The sequence below is a fragment of the Pleurodeles waltl genome, chromosome 9, assembly GCF_031143425.1.
Source record: "Pleurodeles waltl isolate 20211129_DDA chromosome 9, aPleWal1.hap1.20221129, whole genome shotgun sequence".
In the NCBI taxonomy this organism is placed as follows: domain Eukaryota; kingdom Metazoa; phylum Chordata; class Amphibia; order Caudata; family Salamandridae; genus Pleurodeles; species Pleurodeles waltl.
The window spans coordinates 653,385,919-653,407,042 of record NC_090448.1 but is presented as its reverse complement, the minus strand read 5'-3'; the positions used below and the strand labels follow the sequence as shown (position 1 = coordinate 653,407,042).

Genomic DNA, 21,124 nt, shown 5'->3' with positions numbered 1-21,124 from the left:
TCAGGTTGGCTGTGATGTGGCTGTGGTGGGGGATGTTCAGGATGAGGCATGCAGAGGTATTCTGTATGCGTTGCAGTCTTTTCTGGAGCTTGGCTGTGCCGGCGTAGAGGGTGTTGCCGTAGTCCAGTTTGCTTCTTACGGGGACTTGGGTGACCGTCCTTCTGGTTTCAGTGGGGATCCATTTGTAGATCTTGCAAGGCATTCGGAGGGTGTTGGAGCAGGAGGAAGAGACGGCGTTGACTTGCTGGGTCATTGATAGCGATGAGTCCAGGATGAATCCCAGGTTGCGTGCTTGGTCAGTGGGTGTCGGTGCGGTTCCCAGTGTGGCAGACCACCAGGAGTCATCCAATGCAGAGGGGGCGGGGCCAAGGATGAGGACCTCAGTTTTGTCAGAATTCAGTTTCAGGCAGCTGTTTTTCATCCAATCGGCGATGGCCTTCATTCCTTCATGGAGGTTGGTTTTGGCGGTGGCGGGGTCCTTGGTGAGGGAGAGGATCAGATGGATGTCATCGACGTATGAGTCGATGTTGAGGTTGTGAGATCGGGCAATGTTTGCGAGCGGAGCCATTTGGACGTTAAAGATGGTCGGGCTGAGAGACAATCCCTGGGGTACGCCGCAGATGATTTTGGTGGCTTCAGAGCAGAACGGAGGGAGGCAGACTCTCTGAGTTCTCCCGGTGAGGAAGGAGGTGATCTAGTCCAGGGCTCTGTCACGGATCCCTGAGTTGTTGAGGCGTGTGCGTAGGGTGTGGTGGCAGACGGTGTGAAATTGCCAGTCTTATTTCCACAGCCAGATTCAGTTGCTGAAGAGCTCTTCACACCCTTGATGTTAAAAGAGATCACATGTACTAAATAGAAAAGAACAAAAAATGTCATAAAATCCAAACAACTCTTTGTGGCATTTTCAGAACCTCTCAAAGGTAATCCTATTTCAAAAAATGGATTAGCCAGATGGATAGTGAAGTGTATTCAAACTTGCTATCTTAAAGCTAAAAGACAGTTATCAATAACTCCTAAAGCACATTCCACTAGGGAATATGGCATTCTTAAGGAATATCCCAATGGCAGACATATGTAAAGCAGCCACATGGTCTACACCACACGCATTTACTAAACATTAATGTGTGGATGTATTATCTCGCAAACAAGCAAATGTTGGACAGGCAGTGCTTAAACCATTATTTCAAACTACTCCAACTCCTACAGACTAGCCACTGCTAATTTTGGGAGAGGGCCGCTTTACCGTCTATGCAAAGCATATGTATCTACAGCTACACATGCCATCGAACCGAAAATGTTACTTACCCATTAGTCATCTGTTTGTGCATGTAGTGCTGTACATTCACATGCAGCCTCCCTCCTCCCCGGAAGCCTATGGCCGTTGTAGTAATATATATTGTAAATATGTATATATATTATTGTATGGACAACTCATTTCTTTACTCTATATCTACATGTTCACAATTTACTTCACCCTCCTGTGGGTAAACAATCTAACAAAGGACTCGATGCCCATGCGCAGTATCACCAATAGTGGGAGTCACTCGATCTCGTGACTCGAAAACCTTCTTTGAAGAAAAAAAATTGTAACACTCCGAGCCCAACACTAGATGGCAGACTTATGCAAAGCATGTGAATCTACAGCACAGATGTCTACTGGGTAAGTAACATTTTCCATATATATATATATATATATATATATATATATATATATATATATATATATATATGAAGTTTGCACAGAACCCAGCACACAGGACTTCTCTTTCATTTCTCAAACTTTGAGCTAGCACAGGTCAGTTTCTGGGAGCGCGCTCTTGGCATCTGTCACAACAGAACCAAGCACTGCAATGACAGGCTTGATGTGAAGTTTCAGTCGGGGATGTGTGGTCGGAGACTTCATTAAAAGTGTGGGAGCCTATGCTTGTCTTTTTTAAAAATTTTACTGTGGATTTCCAACCCCATCATGAATTTGCAGTAAAAAAAAATTAAATGCTTTTTAGCCCTGGGGAGGTCCCTCTGGGACCCCACCACCAGAGGAAAGGAGTCAGGGAGTCTGTACCCTGGCCCCTTTTCTTTTTTTGACATTTTTCCATGAGACTCGGCTGAAGCTGAGTCCCAAAATGGCTGCCAACACTTCATTGTTTGAAGCATTGGCAGCCAATCAGATCTCAGCACAAGATCACAAGGGTTTGTGGAGCCTTCGCGTCCCTATATATACAAATTTGGATTTTCTTTAATTTCTCAAAAACAACTGAACAGATTTACACCAAATAACAGAATGGGTTCTTTCTGGACCAAGAGTTACCTTTCTGCCAAATTTGGTGTAATTCCGTACAGTGGTTCGGGCGCTCTCGCTGTTCAAAATCCCTGTGGAAAAATGAATGGGGAAAAAGCGCTTTGGGATCCCCCCTTTTTCTCGGCCCTCGCGTGACGGATCAAACCAAAACTTTCCAGACAGCAGCTAAAGGGAGCACCTTTTAAAAAAAAAAATTGTGAAGATTCTTCAAACGGCACCAAAGTTATTAGCAAAACAAAAATGCTTTTTCAATAGAAACTAGGTCCTGACTGTGTGTGTGTATATGTTTATATATGTGTATTTATAAATGCATATTCACTGAACAAAACAAAGGTTACAGGGATGTTATAGTTAGGAAACAGAATTAAAAAAAACCATAGAAATTCACTTAAAAAAGCAAAGGTTATACGGACTTTATAGTTAGGCTCACATTTGAAATGTACAAAACCATAGCAATTCAGCAGTTATACTTAGAGTTATTTCAAGTAACTATAAATTGTGCCCTAAGATAACTTTAACTCGTGCCCCGACCATGCACAGTTTTCTCATCAATAATTTTACTTCAAATATTGCAGTGATATTATCAATGATGTCATAAATGATATCATAAATGTCATATAGAAACTGGAATAAAGGCATGGTGTCTTTGACAGAACAGACTGAATCACAATAATAATAAGTAATAACCAATAACCATTGTATTAACAACTAACTGGGGGTTTGGCAGAGCAGTATGCTGGTTGGAATAAAGTACTTCAATGCCTCGTCAAGGGTAGTAAGCGCTATATAAATGAATTTGCTGCACAATAAAGCATGTTAACATCAGTTTAACGCTTGGTAAGTTAGACCTCACAAAATACCATAATAAATATTTTCCTCTCCCAGTGCTTCTCACCTTGAGATGTGCCTTGTAAAGGTGTATTTTGGGCATTGCCCTTTCCACAGGATCATCTGTAAACCTTTTGCCTTCCTACTTTAAATTTTGCTGAATTTATTTTGTTGGCTTAAGGACATTGGGCCCTTTATTGCTGCTACCCAGTGCTAAAGTGCATGTGCTCTCTACTTAAAACATGGTAACATTGGCTCATGCACAATTGGCATAATTAACTTATTTATAAGTCTCTGGTAATGTGCACTACATGTGCCCAGGACCTGTAATTAAATGCTACTGGTTGGCCTACAGTACTGATTGAGCCACCCACTTCAGTAGCACTTTAAATATGACCATTGCAGAGCCTGTGTGCCGCTGTAAACTTCTATGTCGACCTGGCAAGTTAACCCTCTTGCCAGGCCCACACCTTCTTTTGAATACATATAAGTTACCCCTAAGAAAGGCCCTGGACAGCCCAAGGGCAGGGTACAGTGTATTTAAAAAGTAGAACATGTACTTTTAAGTTTTCCATGTCCTGGTAATGATAAACTCTTAAATTTGTTTTTCACTACTGCAAGGCCTATCTCTTCAATGGGATACTATTGGAAAACACTGAGAGTGACTTACTACATGTTATAAGTGTAATTTCCAATTGGAAGGTATGGGACCCCCAATTTTGTTTAAATTTGAATTCTGAAAATGCTACTTTTAGAAAGTTAACAGTTTCTTACTTTTAATCATCCAGTGCCATCTGAATACGGTCTCTAAATACACTTCCGGGTGGGTGACATCTGGGCTCTTGTGCGTTCCATCTAGACAGCCACAAACAAAGGGAGCTTGGGTGTGACTGATGGCCCATCACCATCCTGATGGCCCATCCTGAGCAGGATGGGAGGGACGAGCTGGCACTTACACCTGAATGTACTGTGTCCTGAGCCCAGCAAAGGGCTGCATAACCCCCTGTAGTGTGCCTGGAGAAAAGGCAGGAAGTCCAGGAGTTATGTGCACTTCAAAGGCCTCCCTTTGAAGTCTCCCCCCACTTCAAAGGCACCAATGGGTATTAGAACTAGACTTCCGACTCCACTAAACCAGTACACAAGTGGTACCAATTCGGTCCTGGGAAGTGGGTATGAAGTACTGCAACTGGAAAATCCATGCATCACGATTGTTGCGGGACCAACACATCTTCCCTCGATGCTGATGCATCGCCATTGCTGGCAAGGACATAGACATTGCATTGCCAACTGCATGGCTTCACAACGACGTATCTCTGACTGCGCAGATCGGATCTGCCTGCATCCAAAGGAGTCAAGGCCCTAGCGGGCGGTGTGTTAAAGTGGCGGTGTTGGATGGCGGTAACCGCAAGGCTCCAAATCCCATTTTTTTTACCGCCAGCCTGTTGGCGTTATTACCGCAGCTTTAACACCGACCGCCAGGGTTGTAGTGAGGGCCTATATTTGCAGATATTCTTTAAAAATGAATATCTCAACTTCTACTAATTGGATTTTTGTCTTTTTGGTCTTGGTTTGTTCATTAAACTAATCTCTATTTTTCAAACCTGGTGTAGATTATTTTTGTGTGATGTCTTTACTGTTTTATTGTCTTAGGTTTTGCACAAATATTTTACTCCTCGGTTAAGCCTGCCTGCTCTGTGCCAAGCTACCAGAGTCTGAGCACAGGTTAATTTATGGTGTGATCTAATTTACCCTGACTAGGATTGTGGTTCCTGCTTGGAGAGGGTACATACATCTGCCAACAGGAAGACCAGTTTATACCAGTGTCTTACACTCAGTCCTCAGCATAAGTTATTTTCACACTGCATTCTGTTTCCACCCAGACTAGTCTTCTCTAAAGGTGTTACACACAAAGACTTCAAGTATACATTTGGTCCCATTATGTACCACCACCTTGTTGACATTGTCAAAACTTTCTGTACAGGATCATCTTCAACAGTCTTGTGCCACTATCTCTGTGAATATCAGACAAGATCCTTCAGACAATCTTTCTGGCTGAAATGTATGACTGAAAACATCTCAGTGAAGGGCAGGGATAATGTCTCAGGCTTGGTTCTCAACGACCATAACAATGACTGATGTTAATAGCTACCACAATATATCTCATGTTTTTTTATTCAAGATGGAAAGGAAAAGTTGGCTGTGCCAGATTCATCCTATGACCTAAAAGTTAGTGAAAATGTATGTAACTCAGTAAGTCCTCTCGCCTGTTACTGTAATCCATCAGGTAGAACATCTGACAGATGAACAGAAAGAAACATGGCCAGCATCTAAGTGAATGTTGATACAGTTTAAGGACATTACTTAGAGATGAGCAGCAGTAATCACATAACGTTTTCACAATGGCCAATAATATTCAAAACATTATCTCTGTAATGGACATTGATCAGAGTAAACATATATGATGTTTATAAGTGGACATGGACAATATTTGACATTTCCAGCTATGATTAGAGCCAGTTAGTCACACACTTCTGATGAGCAACAATCCACAGGGACGAGCACCCATTTTTAGTAAGCACCAACAGTTGTTATCATCATCCAAAAAGAAGAAAATGTTTGTGAAAGCCAGCAGCAAAGACGTATATTATATGTTTTAGCTACAATATTTGATGACAATTTATTTTCTAGAAAGCAAGGAATAATATTTGTCAAAGCCAAAAGTAAGTAGCAACAGTCTCTATTATGGTCGTTGGTAATTTAAAATACTGTCTACGAAGATCAAAAAAGGTAATGAACAAGGGGCCTCATGGGCTAAGATGCATTTGGTAAAAATGGTTGCACATAGTACACCAACATTTACGGAATGCATTTGTATTTTGCCAATAGTCCTAGTTACTAATAGGTTGGTTCACAAAATCTGGAATTGTAGTGGGTCACAATTTGACCTACCTCGTTAATATTCATGATGTAGGTCACACATTGCAACCCACTGTGATTGACTACAGTCTCAGGGATGGTGGCCTGCTAGGGTCAGCAGACCACCAAGTTGGTGATTGCTTTTAAATAAATCAATAAATGCAGCTTATTATCTTAAAAGAAAAATGAGAGATATGTAAAAAACATCCCTGCCAGCTCTTAAAAAAGTGTTTTTATGAACATTCACAAAGGGAAAAGAGTGCTTTTGGGACCCTTTCTGGTTTACAAATGGGTTACCACCTTATCTGAAGTGGTGGTAAAATATTAATATTTTGTGTCCATATTTCGGTTTGAAAACATTAATACATGCCATAAGGAGTCAGTATTTGGAAGTGATGCCTTTCACAAAACCTTTTCAAATATTGATTCACAGTGGTTTCCTAAATCCATTTAATTAACGGTAAAACCTTTTACGAATGATTAAATGAATTTAGTAAAAAAAATTAAATGGTTTTAGCAATTGCAAACTCTCAGATTTACCTAATAAGAGGATTTGCAAATCCTAAAACCCTTATTACATATGGTCTATGATCCAGAAGCAAAATTGTAGAACAACATAATTTACAGAAAGAAACAATCGGAAAAAATATACATGTAAATAGCAGTAATAATATTGAGTGATATTTAAGATGGGAAGCTATAACCAGGAACAACCCTTGTGATGGGTATTAGTAACGAAGGCAACTATACCTGCTAGCAAGAATGAAAAGGGGACAATGCATATGATGGACTGCTATAGTCTGGAATTTTAGAATTGTCCAAAAATTATTGGGGACCATATATCTGATGGTCAGCAATACTTTGGGAAAAAATTTCTGATTGTCAGCATCAGCTAACGTCAATATCCATGGTGGGCAGCAAAAACCATGACTATGGTCAGTGGTAATCTAGGAAAGCCTCTTGAGACAACATCACAAGTGGCACAGTACAAAACATCCCACCTAATATCAGGCAATAAAAGGACCGATATATCTGCTTGTCAGTGAGTTACGAAGAGCATGAGTAAGTGAATGAGTCCTCAAATTTATTTAGTGCACAATACAGATTATTTCTTGTTTTCCGCTATCTGTGATGGCTATCAGTAGCATATTATTGGTAATGAAATGTAATAAGCAAGGCCGTTATCTATAATGGACTATTGTTCTCAAGGAAAACAGCTGATTTGAATCTATCTTCAAGCGCATGATCCATTCATTTTCAACTGTAACGGCGGACCTTGTCCTGCACCGCCATCGATACCCAGGCTGACTGTACAGTGCACGATACAGCCTCTTCTATCTAATGAAGTGGAGCCCTAGTAAGCTATCACGATTCTGGAAGATGAGAGTATTAAAAGTCCAGTAGTAGTCATGAAGCAGTCCTAAAGATGGATCATTTTAAAGCTAGGGATGTTTTAAAAAATCATGGTTTCTAACTGAATTGTGTTTTTCCTCCTTCACACATAACTCACAGAGCAGCATTTTAACTCCAGGCTCCATTATCTCAGTGAGGAATGCCATGGTGTCCTGTTCACCAGTACAGTGTTAATTGATAATCAACTCTGTTTTTTCTGTTTCAGATGCCCACTATGCACCCACCACCATACGGATTCCCATCTGGCAATGTAAGTACTTTGATATAGAATACGGGGGAGCTTCCTATATTTGTTAAAATAGACAGTTGTACAGTTGCTATGAGCACAAATTATATGCCATGCTTCTATAATATAATGTTATAATTAGTTGCTAGGCTTTAAGCACATGGTCATCTATGCTAAGTAGATATTTTATTGAGACAGGGTATGTTTAAGCCAGAAGTACAACACTAGGATAGGTTAATGTCCGGCTTTTCATTTATTAATTGATGCTGGCATTTAGCCTCTTTTTGTGTGCTCCCAGTTATGACAAATAAGGAAACGTAGCCACCGAGAGATAAAGCAGCTGTTTACATATTAACAAATTTTGGGTGAGCAGAGGAGCTTGAATAAGAACCTGCAGGAGCAATAATTTAGGGCCACGTGCACTAGAATTTACTTCAAAAAGCAGTCACAATATACACACAAAATTATTAGGAAACCCATCCAATGTGTGAATAGACCAGTACACAAACCAAAGAATCAGTGTGTTTCTGTCCCACCCATCTTATTTATAGCCATGAGGTAGGTCTCAAATTGAGACTCACTGATTCGCAGTCTTCACAGAGATAGTGGTCCTCTATGGTCGGCAGAACTCCATGCTTATGATCCCCTTCAAAGAAAGTAAACATTTTGTTTTAAATGCAGCCCATTTTCATTAAAAAGAAATGGTGCTGTGATTAAAATAAAAGATTGTTTAAGAGTTGGCAGGGGTTCCCTAGACCCCTGCCTTCTCCCAAGCAAACATTTGTTTTACATTCACAAAATGGGTGAGGTCCCAAGGGGACCCCTTCCCTTTTGTGAATGGGCTCCCACCCCAACTCAGGAGTTTGCAACTATTAAGGCCCTCATTCTAACCCCGGCGGTCTTAGACCGCCGGGGCCAGGGTCGGCGGGAGCACCGCCGGCAGACCGTCGGTGCCCCGCAGGGCATTCTGACCGCGGCGGCTTGGCCGCGGTCAGAAAGGGTAAACCGGCGGTCTCCCGCCGGTTTACCGCTGCCCTGGGAATCCCCCATGGCGGCGCAGCTTGCTGCGCCGCCATGGGGGATTCTGACACCCCCTACCGCCATCCTGTTCCTGGCGGTTCGCCCGCCAGGAACAGGATGGCGGTAGGGGGTGCCGCGGGGCCCCTGGGGGCCCCTGCCGTGCCCATGCCAATGGCATGGGCACGGCAGGGGCCCCCGTAAGAGGGCCCCACAAAGTATTTCAGTGTCTGCCTAGCAGACACTGAAATACGCGACGGGTGCTACTGCACCCGTCACACCTTCCCACTCCGCCGGCTCAATTCTGAGCCGGCATCTTAGTGGGAAGGTTGATTTGCCCTGGGCTGGCGGGCGGCCTTTTGGCGGCCGCCCGCCAGCCCAGGGCAAATCCCAAAATACCCTCAGCGGTCTTTCGACCGCGGAGCGGTATTTTGGTGGGGGAACTTCGGCGGGCGGCGGAGGCCGCCCGCCGAAGTTAGAATCACCCCCTAAATGTCTTGTGACGTATTACGGGCGAAAAACACAGATACAATTGGGTATTTTGAAGGGATGCCCAACACACACCGCTTCCAAACCCCCCTAGGTATATTTTTCTACACACATTTAGTGATTTCAGAAAAAGTTTTCATAATTGTGATATATGTTTAGTACATAACTAAAAGGGTTTGTTTTCATTTCAAAGTCTTTTTCAATTCAGAGTATTTACAAAAACTAAATCCCTTTGTGCGTCGTGTCCTAAGTCACTGAAACATTTTTATTTCCGAAGTTCCAGTCACAAAGAAGTTTTTAGGACAATGAACATTTCAAAGATAGCATTAAAGTAATTTAATTAGAAGGATTACACGAAAAGCAGAGGCTTTTGAGTTACCTTTGTACGAGGTAACAAATATTGTGATTGCCGTTGTTGTTTTATATTTTTTACATTGACTGCTGAAGCAGTTTGTTTAAAGATTAGGTTAGATTGTTCCTGAAATATGGCTCAAATGAAAACCAGCTTAATATATTATGCAGGTTCTTGCATCTGTGCTCACTGTGTTTGTCTTTGCGAAACTTTAACCTTTTGTGTCGAATAATTGCCAGTTTTAAAGAAGCAGACACGACACTTGCACATTATTTTGTTTTTTTCTAGCTTTGAGATTATGGCACAACTGCGGCCACAGTTGGCATGTTTACCCAGTTTACACAGTGCATTTATGAGCGAACGTGCTTGATTATGTGATTGTGCAAGTTGTGTTACTTTCTGGTGATCCGGGTTCAAGGTTTGGGATGGTGAATAGCTCGTAATGTCAGCTGTGTCTCGAAGAGTGAGGGGCAGATGAAAGGATGGACACAGTCAGTGCTTGAAATGGAAAAATAGAAGTGCAGGTACTCTGCACCAGAGTACCTGCTTGTTTCCAAGAAGTGCGGGTACTCTGCAATTCAAAGTATTGCGTTATTCTTGAGAAGTGCCGGTACTCTCACTCTCAAAATAAAAAAGTGCTGGTACTCAGTACCGGACAGTACCGCCCCATTTAAAGCACTGGACACAGAGAAAATGGGGGCAAAGTAGGGCACTGGGCTATGTAAAAACCTGAGGAGTCATGGGAAGATGACAGGAAGTCACAGGATCTAGAGCAGGAAAAAGTAACATTCAGTTACAGGTGCAAGAACAGAGGCAAGAATAACAAGTTACTTACCTTCAGTAATGCCTTTTGTAGTAGAGACATTAACTGCGGATTCCTCACCTTTTGAATTTCCCCAGGCACCACACTGGATCTGGAAACCTTACTGCAATTCCCTTGTGCATGGATAGGTGCCATTGTGCAGGTCTGCATCAGCTCAATCCTGCCCTGGATGTGAGGTTGGGGCTCACATCTACACAATGTCTTCAATTTCTTTCTGATCTCTTGCGTTCTGTCGGACGCAGAGCTATGGGAATCAGATAGTGCAGTGTACAGATCCTTCAGAGCTGGCATTTTGTTGAATGACTATGTTAGTCCATGCCACAGAATGAGGAGGGGCTTGGGTTAGTGAGGTATCTGTGGTTAAATAGAGTCTGTACCAGAAAAGGCAACACCAAAGGTTCTTCTGATAGAGTTCTAACTGCTGATTCCTCACCATGTGAATGGTTACCAAAGCATTATAAATCTTCCGGAGGTGAGACTGTTGAATGGTTCTGACCAGGAAATCGTGCAGGACAGATCGGACAAAGTGCCTATTTTACCAGACCTGGTTGTCCAGGCAGTAGTGCTTTGGGAACATGTGAAGGGCTGCCTGCATAGCGGTTTGGCAAATGTCTATGACTGGCACAGCTCACACCAGTGCTGTGGTAGCAGTCTTCTCTCTAGTGGAATGAGTATGCAAGTCTTCCGGAGGTTGCTTCTTGGCTAGCCCATGGCATATCTTCATGCATAGCACAATCCATCTTGAGATGGTCCTCTTCTCCAACACCATGCATTTATTAGCCCCAGAGAAACCATCATAAATTCGGTTGTCACGCCAGTAGTCTCTGGTATGGTTCTCATAGAAATGAAGTGCCCTTTTAGCGTCAAAGTGATGAAGCAGTTCCTTTTCTTTGGAGGGATGAGGCGGAGCATAGAATGCCAGCAACGTGATGGATTGCCCTTTACAACAGGGCATGACTTCCTTGAGCAGGAATGGTGCTGTGTCTGGAGGACTAACATTTCTGTGAAAAAGGATGTACATGGAAGTACCACAGACAGTGACTGGAGTTCGCTCACTCCCGTAGTCGTTGTTGTGACGATGAGGAATGCTGCCTTGATGGTAAAACAGCAAAGAGGCCAACAGTACGTGAACGGAGTGCACATTAAGTATGTGAATACCAAATTAAGGCCCCACTGTGGCATGACAGATGGAGTTGGAAGAAATATATGGCCGAGCCCCTTCAAAAAAATGCATCACACCACAAGAGGCGTGGCTGGTCACGTAAACGTAAGAAAGTCAAAAGGGCAGGGCAGTAACCTTTAGGTGCTGCCACAGCAGGGGTGGGTGGTCACATAAATGTAAGAAAGCCAAAAGAGCAGAGCAGTAGCCTTAGACTGTTGCCACTGCATGGCCTAGCTGGGAAAATGACAAACAGAAGAGGAGAACATACAATAGCTACACAATCAAGGATTGTATGCATTGGGAAGAACACTAGACAACAACCTACTCCCAGCATCCTGCATAAATTGCTTTTGTTGATAAATGTCTGGCCTCTAAGATGACACCAACCACTTTAGGGGGAACAGCAAAAGATATCATCTGTTGCCACCCAATGCATGATTTCATGCATGAAGGTGTAGATTGTGAAGTCTTGGGTGGATGTGTTTTCTGTCTACTTTGGCATGAGGTTCTCCCTTCGTGGCACCTGTATTGAAGGAAATATGTTCAGGGTCAGAAAGTTTGCGTACAACCGCCCCTCCTCATCCTGTCTGGGGTCACTAATATATCTTGGGCCTTTGTCTCCAAACTTCTGGAGTACTCTGGGCAGGAGAAAGAGGGGCAGAAGGCCTATGGCATATAGGAGTTCCGATCCCCAACGGTGGTGAAAGGCGCCTCCAAGGAAGAAGTGCCTTGGTAGATCCAAAGCGCAAAGATTTGAAACAGAACATCCTCTGTGGTGGCTAATAGATCAAGCAAGGGTTGTCCCCATTGTTTGCAGATGCCCTCTACCACTTCCAAGTGTAATTGCCATTTGTGATCCCCTAGGCAGTGTCAGCTGGCTTTTAAAGATCTTGCCAGGTGCTGAACAATCAGGGAAATGCCCTGAGAGTTTAGTTACTTTCAGAGCCTCTTGGTACAAAACCCACAACCCCACCTCTCCCTGCTTATTGCAGTAGCACATGGCAGTCATGTTGTTTGTGAGCAACTGCGTCCATTCTCCTTGGATGGTTGGGAGGAACGCCTTCTGTGCCAAACAAATCACTTGCAACTCCAGGACGCTGTTGTGGAAGGCAGCCTCAGCCAGACCCCAGAGTCCTCTGATCACCACATCTTTCTGATGGCCTCCCCAACCCAGCTCCCATCACAACAGTTAGCTTTGGGGAGGTAGGGAGAGGGGTCTGCCGTTGGTCCAATTGCAGTTGAGTAGCCACCAATGCAAGTCTCTATTAGACTAATTCAACATCAGGATGGAGTCTGAGAGGCTGCCTTGATGCTGAGCCCACTGACACCCATTGCAGAACCTGCATGTTTTACCTGACGTCATCCACAAGTAGGATATAGCAGCCCAGGAGGCCCAGAAGCCTCAGGGTCACTCTCAATGAGACCCAGGTAATAGACTGAAACATAGAAATGACAGCATGAATGTCCTGGACTCATTTAGGCACAGAGTTGGCTCGGAAAACCACTGTGTCCAAGATGACTCCTATGAAGAGAAGCCATTGTGAAGGAGTAAGGTGTGACTGTGGCTTGTTGATGGCGAAACCTAATAATATCACCATGTCAATTGTCATCTGGAGGAGGCTTGCAACTTCTTGGGGTGAGCCCACCTTGAGTAGCCATTCAACGCAGGATAGGAAGACCAGTATTCCCAACCTGCACAGATGACCTGCAACCACCACTGTTACCTTTGTGAACACCTGAGGACCACTGGTAAGCTCAAACGGGGACACAGTGAACTGGGAATGCTTGTGGCCTACATAAAATTGCAAATAATGCCAGTGGAACTTCAGGTTGGGGATGTGGAAGTATGCATCCTGCAAATCCAACACTAATATCCTGTCTCCCAGATCTAGAGAAGACAGGACATAAACAAGGTGAGCATTTTGAACTTGGCCTTTCTGGGGCAGAAATGCAGAGGCCGATGGTTGAGGGTGGCATGAAGCCCTCCATCAGAGTAACAACCAATCCCAATCTGTGATGCTAGTACTCTCTCTAGTGCTGCCTTGGCCAAGAGAGCCAGAACTTCTCTATGGAGTATGGACAAATGGTACTCCAGAAGGTGCTGTAGTGGTGTCATGGGGTTAGGACAAGAACGGCAGGGAGTATCTGTGTTCCACGATCTGAGGCACCCATTGGTCTGATGTGATGCTCCGCCTTCGGTGGAGGTGAAAGGGTGACTAAACCTCTTACTTTGTGATTGTGTGCTACCAAGCACAATTTAAATTGATTTTGCAGCAGGTGGGGATGGGGTAGTACATTGCCACTGGGGGCCTGAACACTGTCAGTCAGCTCCCAGCCTCACTCTCAGCTGGATGTTTATTGCTGCCGAGACCCGTATTGGTGTGGCCTCTGCTGGCACATACTGCCAAGGCCTAAAAATGAGTGCTGTTGTTAAGCGAAAGGCCAAGCAGGCTAAGCTAGCAGTGGCATTTCTCTCTTTATATTTCTCAAAAGCTGAATCAGCCCTTGTTCCGAATAGTTTTGAGCTATCAAAGACCACATCCATGAGGGACTTCTGCATGTCTGATGAAAAGCCTGATAAGCAAATCCAGGCATGGAACAGAAGTACCACGCTAGTCTCTACTGTTCTACCCAGGCAATCGGTTGTGTCCAGGCCAAAACAGACGGTGTGTTTTGCAGCATCTTGACTGTCGAGGATCAGACTTTGCAGGGTTTGTCTGACTTCCTCTGGAACAGTTGGCAGAATTTCTGCCACTGTGCCTCCAAAGTGTTTGAATAAAATCCCTGGCGGCATTAGGTGACCATGTATCTCAAGGTAAGGTTGGTACTGGAAAATATGTTGTTTGCAAAATTTTCCACCCTCTTGGATTTCCTTTTGGGTGAAGTGGTAGGGAAGGAATTGATGTTCAGGAGGCTAGGTGATACCTGTACCACCAGTCTCTCCAGGTTGGGTTCTGGACCAGAAAGTCAGGATCCCTGGGAGCTGTACTGTTCTGTCTTGCTATCTGTCTGTTTACTGATAGGCAAGATCCTGGTTTTGCCCAGATGCCTGCAAGTATATTAGTAAGAGCCTCACTAAAAGGCAGCAGAGATTCTTGAGTAGTAGCTGTGTGTTTAAGGACCTCTGCAAATGCATTGGTTTTGACCTCATATATGGTTAAGGTTAGATAGCGGTCTCCTGATGACAGAGGCCAAAGAGGCAGATTCTTCAATAGCATAGGGATTGGAGACTATAAGCCAATGTGAGAGCAGTTGTGGAACCCTCTAGCATTTTGTAGGTCCTCTAAAATATTGCTGTCAATCAATCAGTCAATTTTTTTGAGCGCTACTTATTACCTGGGAGGGTATCCAGGCGCTGAACGGGGTTCCGTTGTTCAATCGAAGGGCCAAGACTTCAGTGATCAGTGGAACTCTGCCATTGAAGAGAAGGTCCGGAGGTATAGGGGAAGGTTGTGCCATGTCTTTGCTGAAATGTAGGAGAAAGAGCATCAGCCGCATCGCCAGATCTGGGGGTAATTGTGAGCACAAGGAAGGCAGAGGGGAGGTGCCCGGTAGGCTGATAGACGTTCAGGTGGTGGTTGATGCAGGAAGGGCTGCAGTTGTTAAGGTCTTTGTATGCATCAGTGTAGGAGGCTGGCCTGACTTATAGTGGGTACCTTGTGGTACTTACACCCTGTGCCAGGTCCAGTTATCCCTTATTAGTAGAATAGAGGTGTATCTAGCAGCTTAGGCTGCTAGAAGGTAGCTACAGCAAAGCTTAGGCTGAACTAGGAGACATGCAAAGCTCCTACTATACCACTTATATCATATAGCACAATATCATAAGAAAACACAATACTCAAGGTTACTAAAAATAAAGGTACTTTATTTGTATGACAATATGCCAAAAGTATCTCAGTGAGTACCCTCAGTTAGAAGGTAAGTAATATACACAAGTTATATGTACACATATCCAAAACAGGTAAGTAATAGTAAGAAAAGTAATGCAAACAGTGTAGAATTACAATAGGATGCAATAGGTGAACATAGGTCTAGGGGCAAAACAAACCATATACTCCAAAAGTGGAATGCGAATCACGAATGGACCCCAGACCTATGTGAGCTTGTAGAGGGTCGCTGGGACTGTAAGAAAACAGAGTGTCCAAGATACCCCACCCCAAGACCCTGAAAAGTAGGAGTAAAGTACACCTACTACCCCAAAAGGACACAATAGTCATGATAGGGGGATTCTGCAAGAACCACAAACACCAGCAAAGCACTGAAGACGGATTCCTGGACCTGAGGACCTGCAAGGCAAGGGGACCAAGTCCAAGAGTCGCAATAGTGTCCGGGGGGGGGCAGGAGCCCAGGAAATCCTGGATGAAGGTGCAAGGAAGCTGCCTCCGGAAGGAAGAAGCTTAGGATTCTGCAACAACGAAGAGAGCTAGGAACTTCTCTTTTGGATGGAAGATGTCCCACTGCGTGCTGAAGGTTGCAGAAGTGTTCCCACGCAGAAATACCGCAAACAAACCTTGCTAGTTGCAAGGGTCATGGTAGAGGTTTTTGGGTGCTGCTGGGGACCAGGAAGGACCAGGATGTCGCCCCTTGGAGGAGGAGACAGAGGGGCACTCAGCAACTCAGAGAGCCCCCACAGAGGCAGGCAGCACCTGCAGAAGTACCGGAACAGGCACTTAGAAGATTTGTGAACCAGAGCTGGCTCAGAGTCACAAAGGAGGGTCCCACGATGTCGGAGGCCAACTCAGAGGGTTGAGCACTGCAGGACGGATTGCTGGGGACCCAGGCTAGGCTGTGCACGAAGGAATCCTTGGAGGAGTGCACAGGAGCCGGAGCAGCTGCAAATCACGCAGTATACAGGTTTGCAGTCTAGCGTGAGGAGGCAAGGACTTACTTCCACCAAACCTGGACTAAAGGATCACTGGACTGTGGGAGTCACTTGGATAGAGTTCCTGTGTTCCAGGGACCATGTTCATCAGGATGAGAGGGGACCTAGAGGAACTGTGATGCAGTCCTTTGGTGCCTGCATTAGTAGGGGGAAGATTCCATCGACCCACGGGAGATTTCTTCTTGGCTTCCAGTGCAGGGTGAAGGCAGGTGACCCCCAGAGCATGCACCACCAGGAAACAGTCAAGAAAGCGGCAGGATTAGGCGCTACAATGTTGCTGGTAGTCGTCTTGCTACTTTGTTGCGGTTTTGCAGGCGTCCTGGAGCAGTCAGTGGTAGATCCTTGGCAGAAGTCGAAGAGGGAAGTGCAGAGGAACTCTGGTGAGCTCTTGCATTCGTTATCTGAAGAATTCCCCAGAGGAGAGACCCTAAATAGCCAGAAAAGGAGGTTTGGCTACCAGGAAAGGAGGATTGGCTACCAAGAAAGGTAAGAGCCTATCAGAGGGGGCCTCTGACGTCACCTGCTGGCACTGGCCACTCAGAACAGTCCAGTGTGCCCTCCACACCTCTGTTTCCACGATAGCAGAGGTCTGGGACACACTGGAGGAGCTCTGGGCACCTACCCTGGGAGGTACTTGTCAAGGGAGTGGTCACTCCCCTTTCCTTTGTCCCGTTTCACGCCAGAGCAGGGCTGGGGGATCCCTGAACCGGTGTAGACTAGCTTATGCAGAGATGGGCACCATCTGTGACCATCAAAGCATTTCCAGAGGCTGGGGGAGGCTACTCCTCCCCAGCCCTTCACACCTATTTCCAAAGGGCAACACCCTCTCTCAGAGGAAATCCTTTGTTCTGCCTTCCTGGGCCAGGGCTGCCTAGACTCCAGGAGGGCAGAATCCAGTCTGAGGGGTTGGCAGCAGCAGCAGCTGCAGTGGAAACCCTGGAAAGGCAGTTTGGCAGTACCCGGGTTCTGTGCTAGAGATCCGGGGGATCATGGAATTGTCCCCCCAATACCAGAATGGTATTGGGGGGACAATTACATGATCTTAGACATGTTACATGACCATGTTCAGAGTTACCATTGTGACTCTATACATAGGTAGTGACCTATGTATAGTGCACGCGTGTAATGGTGTCCCTGCACTCACAAAGTCTGGGGAAATTGCCCTGAACAATGTGGGGGCACCTTGGCTAGTGCCAGGGTGCACACAAACTAATAACTTGGCACCCTACCTTCACTAAGTGAGGGTTAGACATATAGGTGACTTATAAGTTACTTATGTGCAGTACAAAATGGCTGTGAAATAATGTGGACGTTATTTCACTCAGGCTGCAGTGGCAGGCCTGTGTAAGAATTGTCTGAGCTCCCTATGGGTGGCAAAAGAAATGCTGCAGCCCATAGGGATCTCCTGGAACCCCAATACCTAAGTACCATATACAAGGGAATTATATGGGTGTATCAGTGTGCCAATGTGAATTGGTAAATTTAGTCACTAACCTGCAGTGACAAATTTAGAAAGCAGAGAGAGCATAAACACTGAGGTTCTGGTTAGCAGAGCCTCAGTGATACAGTTAGGCACCACACAGGGAACACCTACAGGGCACATACTATGAACACTGGGGTCCTACCTAGCAGGATCCCAGTGACACAAGGGCTAAAACAACATACATACAGTGAAAAATGGGGGTAACATGCCAGGCAAGATGGTACTTTCTTACATTCGGTTAGTAGCTTGAACCGGCATCTCTTCTGTACTAGTAGCCAGTGGAGTTCCTTTATGTGAGGGTTGATTTAGGTTTGTCAGGAGAGGTCGAGGATGAATCTGGTGCCTGCATTCTGTATGGCCTGAAGTCTAAGGAGGAGGTGAGCTACAATCCCAGAGTAGAGGGTGTTGTGTAGTCCAGTCGTCTGGTGATGAGAGCTTGAGTGACGGTCCGTCTTGAGCTCTGTGGAAACCACTTGAAGAATTTGCACAGCTTGCATAGGAGAAGGAGACGGCACTGACTAGGGGAGTCATGGTTAGCTTGCTGTCCAGGATGATGCAGAGGTTTCTGGCGTGGTCGGACGGGGTTGATGCTGGGCCCAGTTCCGCGGGCCACCAGGAATCATCCCATGGGTAGCGGTTGTTCCCAAACATCAGTACTTTCATTTTGTTCGAGGTGACCTTTAGGCAGTTGTTCCTCATCCAATTGCTGACATTGGTTATGCATTTGAGGAAGATGGTTCAGGTGATGGTGGAGACCTCAGAGTGGGAGAGGATAAGTTGCATGTCATCGGCATAAGAGATGGTGTAAAGCCTGTGGGATCTGACAATGTTGGCCATTGGGGTCATGTAAGTGTTAAAAAAGGTGGAGCTAGGCGACGAGCCTTATGGTACTCCACAAGTGATCTCTTTGGGTTTATCATATATATCCTCACCCTTATTATCATACTCACAAAACTGGTTTCTAGGTAAGAAAAAGTATAATGACATGGCCCAGACACCATGGTTGAGCTTCCAAATCTGATAAAACTATTAGAACTGGATCCATAGTCAGTGAACTGATGCCAGCATGGAGGGTTCGGGCCACTGGTGTTGGTCTTGGTGCTGTGAACCCTGTTGAACACTGCATTGCATTATGGCTGGAGCTAACAGCACCATACTAGAGGAAGGAGTCGACCTTCAGTGAAGGTTGAATGATGTGGTTGGTGTTGGGGAGGAATCAGCTGATGGGCTTCTAACTAGCTGCCACCTCAAATCATTGAGGCCCTTGTCCCTCCAATGGGATTCTGTGGGGTATCAAAGATTTTGTCTACAGCCTCTTTCAGCTGATGTAATTTGTCTCATGTGGCTGTTTTCTGAGGTAGGAGGTTGAGCGCAACCCCAGCAGGAGTATGCTCTGTGGAGCGGCTCTGCAGCCTTGAGGTACCCAGGGTCTCACAGTTCACCTCAACTGGTATGAGTGCAGAACATTTGGGAGCTTGTTTGGGTTTCTTGTGTTTTTGTGTGATTTTCGTGACTTACCTAAATTCTGTGATCTTGATGTGGATCTGTCAAAGGAGTAGGAGAGAGTCCGCACCCTAGAATTCATCCTAGCCTCTTTTGTAACTTCCTGTGAAGTTTGGAGACAACGATTTTGGCCTTGTTGTAATGAATGGCTTTTCGATTCATACTCATGCCGCAAGAGCACAACTTTGTGCTGCGTGATATGCCGAGGCATCAGAGGCAGACATTGGGGTTGTTCTTAATCAACATCTCTTAGTTACAGTCCTGACTTGTTTTGAAACCTGTGGCCCATATCTGCACATTGTAATAGTATATGAGTGGAACAATATGTTGTTAGAGGAGAAAAGTGTGCAGATGACAGCCATGCTAGCTTCGGATACACATCAGAAGGCACAGAAAGAAAGACGCTGATGGCTGCGTACAAAGGTGGATTACAAATAGGGGCTGCACCATTACATCCGTGGTGGAATGGAGCTAATGCAGAGCCCCACCATGCCACATGCAGACACTTGAAAGAATTGTTGTAAAGTCTCTGGATCCAGTCTGGCGCTTGTGGAAATTCACAAGGCAAGTACTCTGTGGTTCGAAGTCTGTTGGAAATGACCTCTCTGCAGGGTCACCCCCAAACCTTTTGCCTTCCTCCTATTCTTTTTTTGACCTCATTTTTGCTGGCTTTAGGACTCTGGACACTTTACCACTTCTAACCAGTGCTAAAGTGCATGTGCTCTCTCTCTAAAACATGGTAACACTGGCTCATACCCAATTGGCATATTTAATTTACTTGTAAGTCCCCAGTAAAGTGCACTAAATGTGCCAAGGGCCTGTAAATTGAATGCTACTAGTGGGCCTGCAGCACTGATTGTGCCACTCACATAAGTAGCCCCTTAACCATGTCTCAGGCCTGCAATTGCAAGTGCTGCGTGTGCAGTTTCACTGCCACCTTAAACTCCCCTTTTTCTACATTTGTCACCCCTAAGGTAGGCCCTAGGTAAGCCATAAGGCAGGGTGCTCCTCATTTATACTTTTTGGTGCAAAACTGCACTAACGCAGTTTTGCACCAAAAACTTTAGCACCGGCTTGCACCATTTCTGTGCACCAGCCGGGCACCATATTTATGGAATGGTGTAAGCCGGTGCAAAGGGTAGGTTTGCGTAAAAAATAATGATGTTAGTCTGGTGGGGCTGGCGGTATAGAAGAAAGGGGTTTTGCACCAAAAAAGTACTTTAGGCAGGTTAGAGTCCGAAAAATGACTCTAACCTGCCTAGAGTCACTTTCTGACGCAAAACCATCCATACCACATGACTCCTGCCTTAGAAAAGACAGGAGTCATGCCCACCACGTCAATGGCCAGCACAAGGGACAAGGGTCCCCTGGGGATGGCCATTGCACCCTGTGCCATGTATGGCACTTTAAAAAATAAAATTAAATACCTACATGTACTTACCTGTACTTACCTGGGAGGGCACCTCTGGGTTTATTCCATGGTGTTCCACCATGGAAATAGGCCCACAGGTCCCCTAATGCCTGTCCTGACCCAGGCTTTAAAAAATGGGGCAAAGCAAGCTTTGCACAATTTTTGTTTGGACCCCTCCTCCCTTCCGTGCTCCATTTTTGCACAGGAGTATGTATATGGCGTTAAGGTCATAGAGTAATTTTTTGCATGGGAGCGCCTACCTTACATCTCATCATGGCAAGGTAGGTTTCCACGTCCAAGAAATGAGTTTAAATCCATAA

The 21,124-nt window shown here is 45.2% G+C and overlaps 1 protein-coding gene across 2 annotated transcripts in view; it reads left to right on the top strand.

The window, feature by feature from the left end:
- Positions 1-21,124, top strand: part of LOC138259816 (galectin-4-like) — a 300,965-nt gene that overhangs the window by 184,973 nt on the left and 94,868 nt on the right. For both annotated transcript variants that reach the window (XM_069207710.1, XM_069207709.1), the window contains one exon: positions 7,662-7,706. In XM_069207710.1, the coding sequence (XP_069063811.1) occupies positions 7,662-7,706 (45 nt within the window). The remainder of the gene's footprint in view (positions 1-7,661; positions 7,707-21,124) is intronic.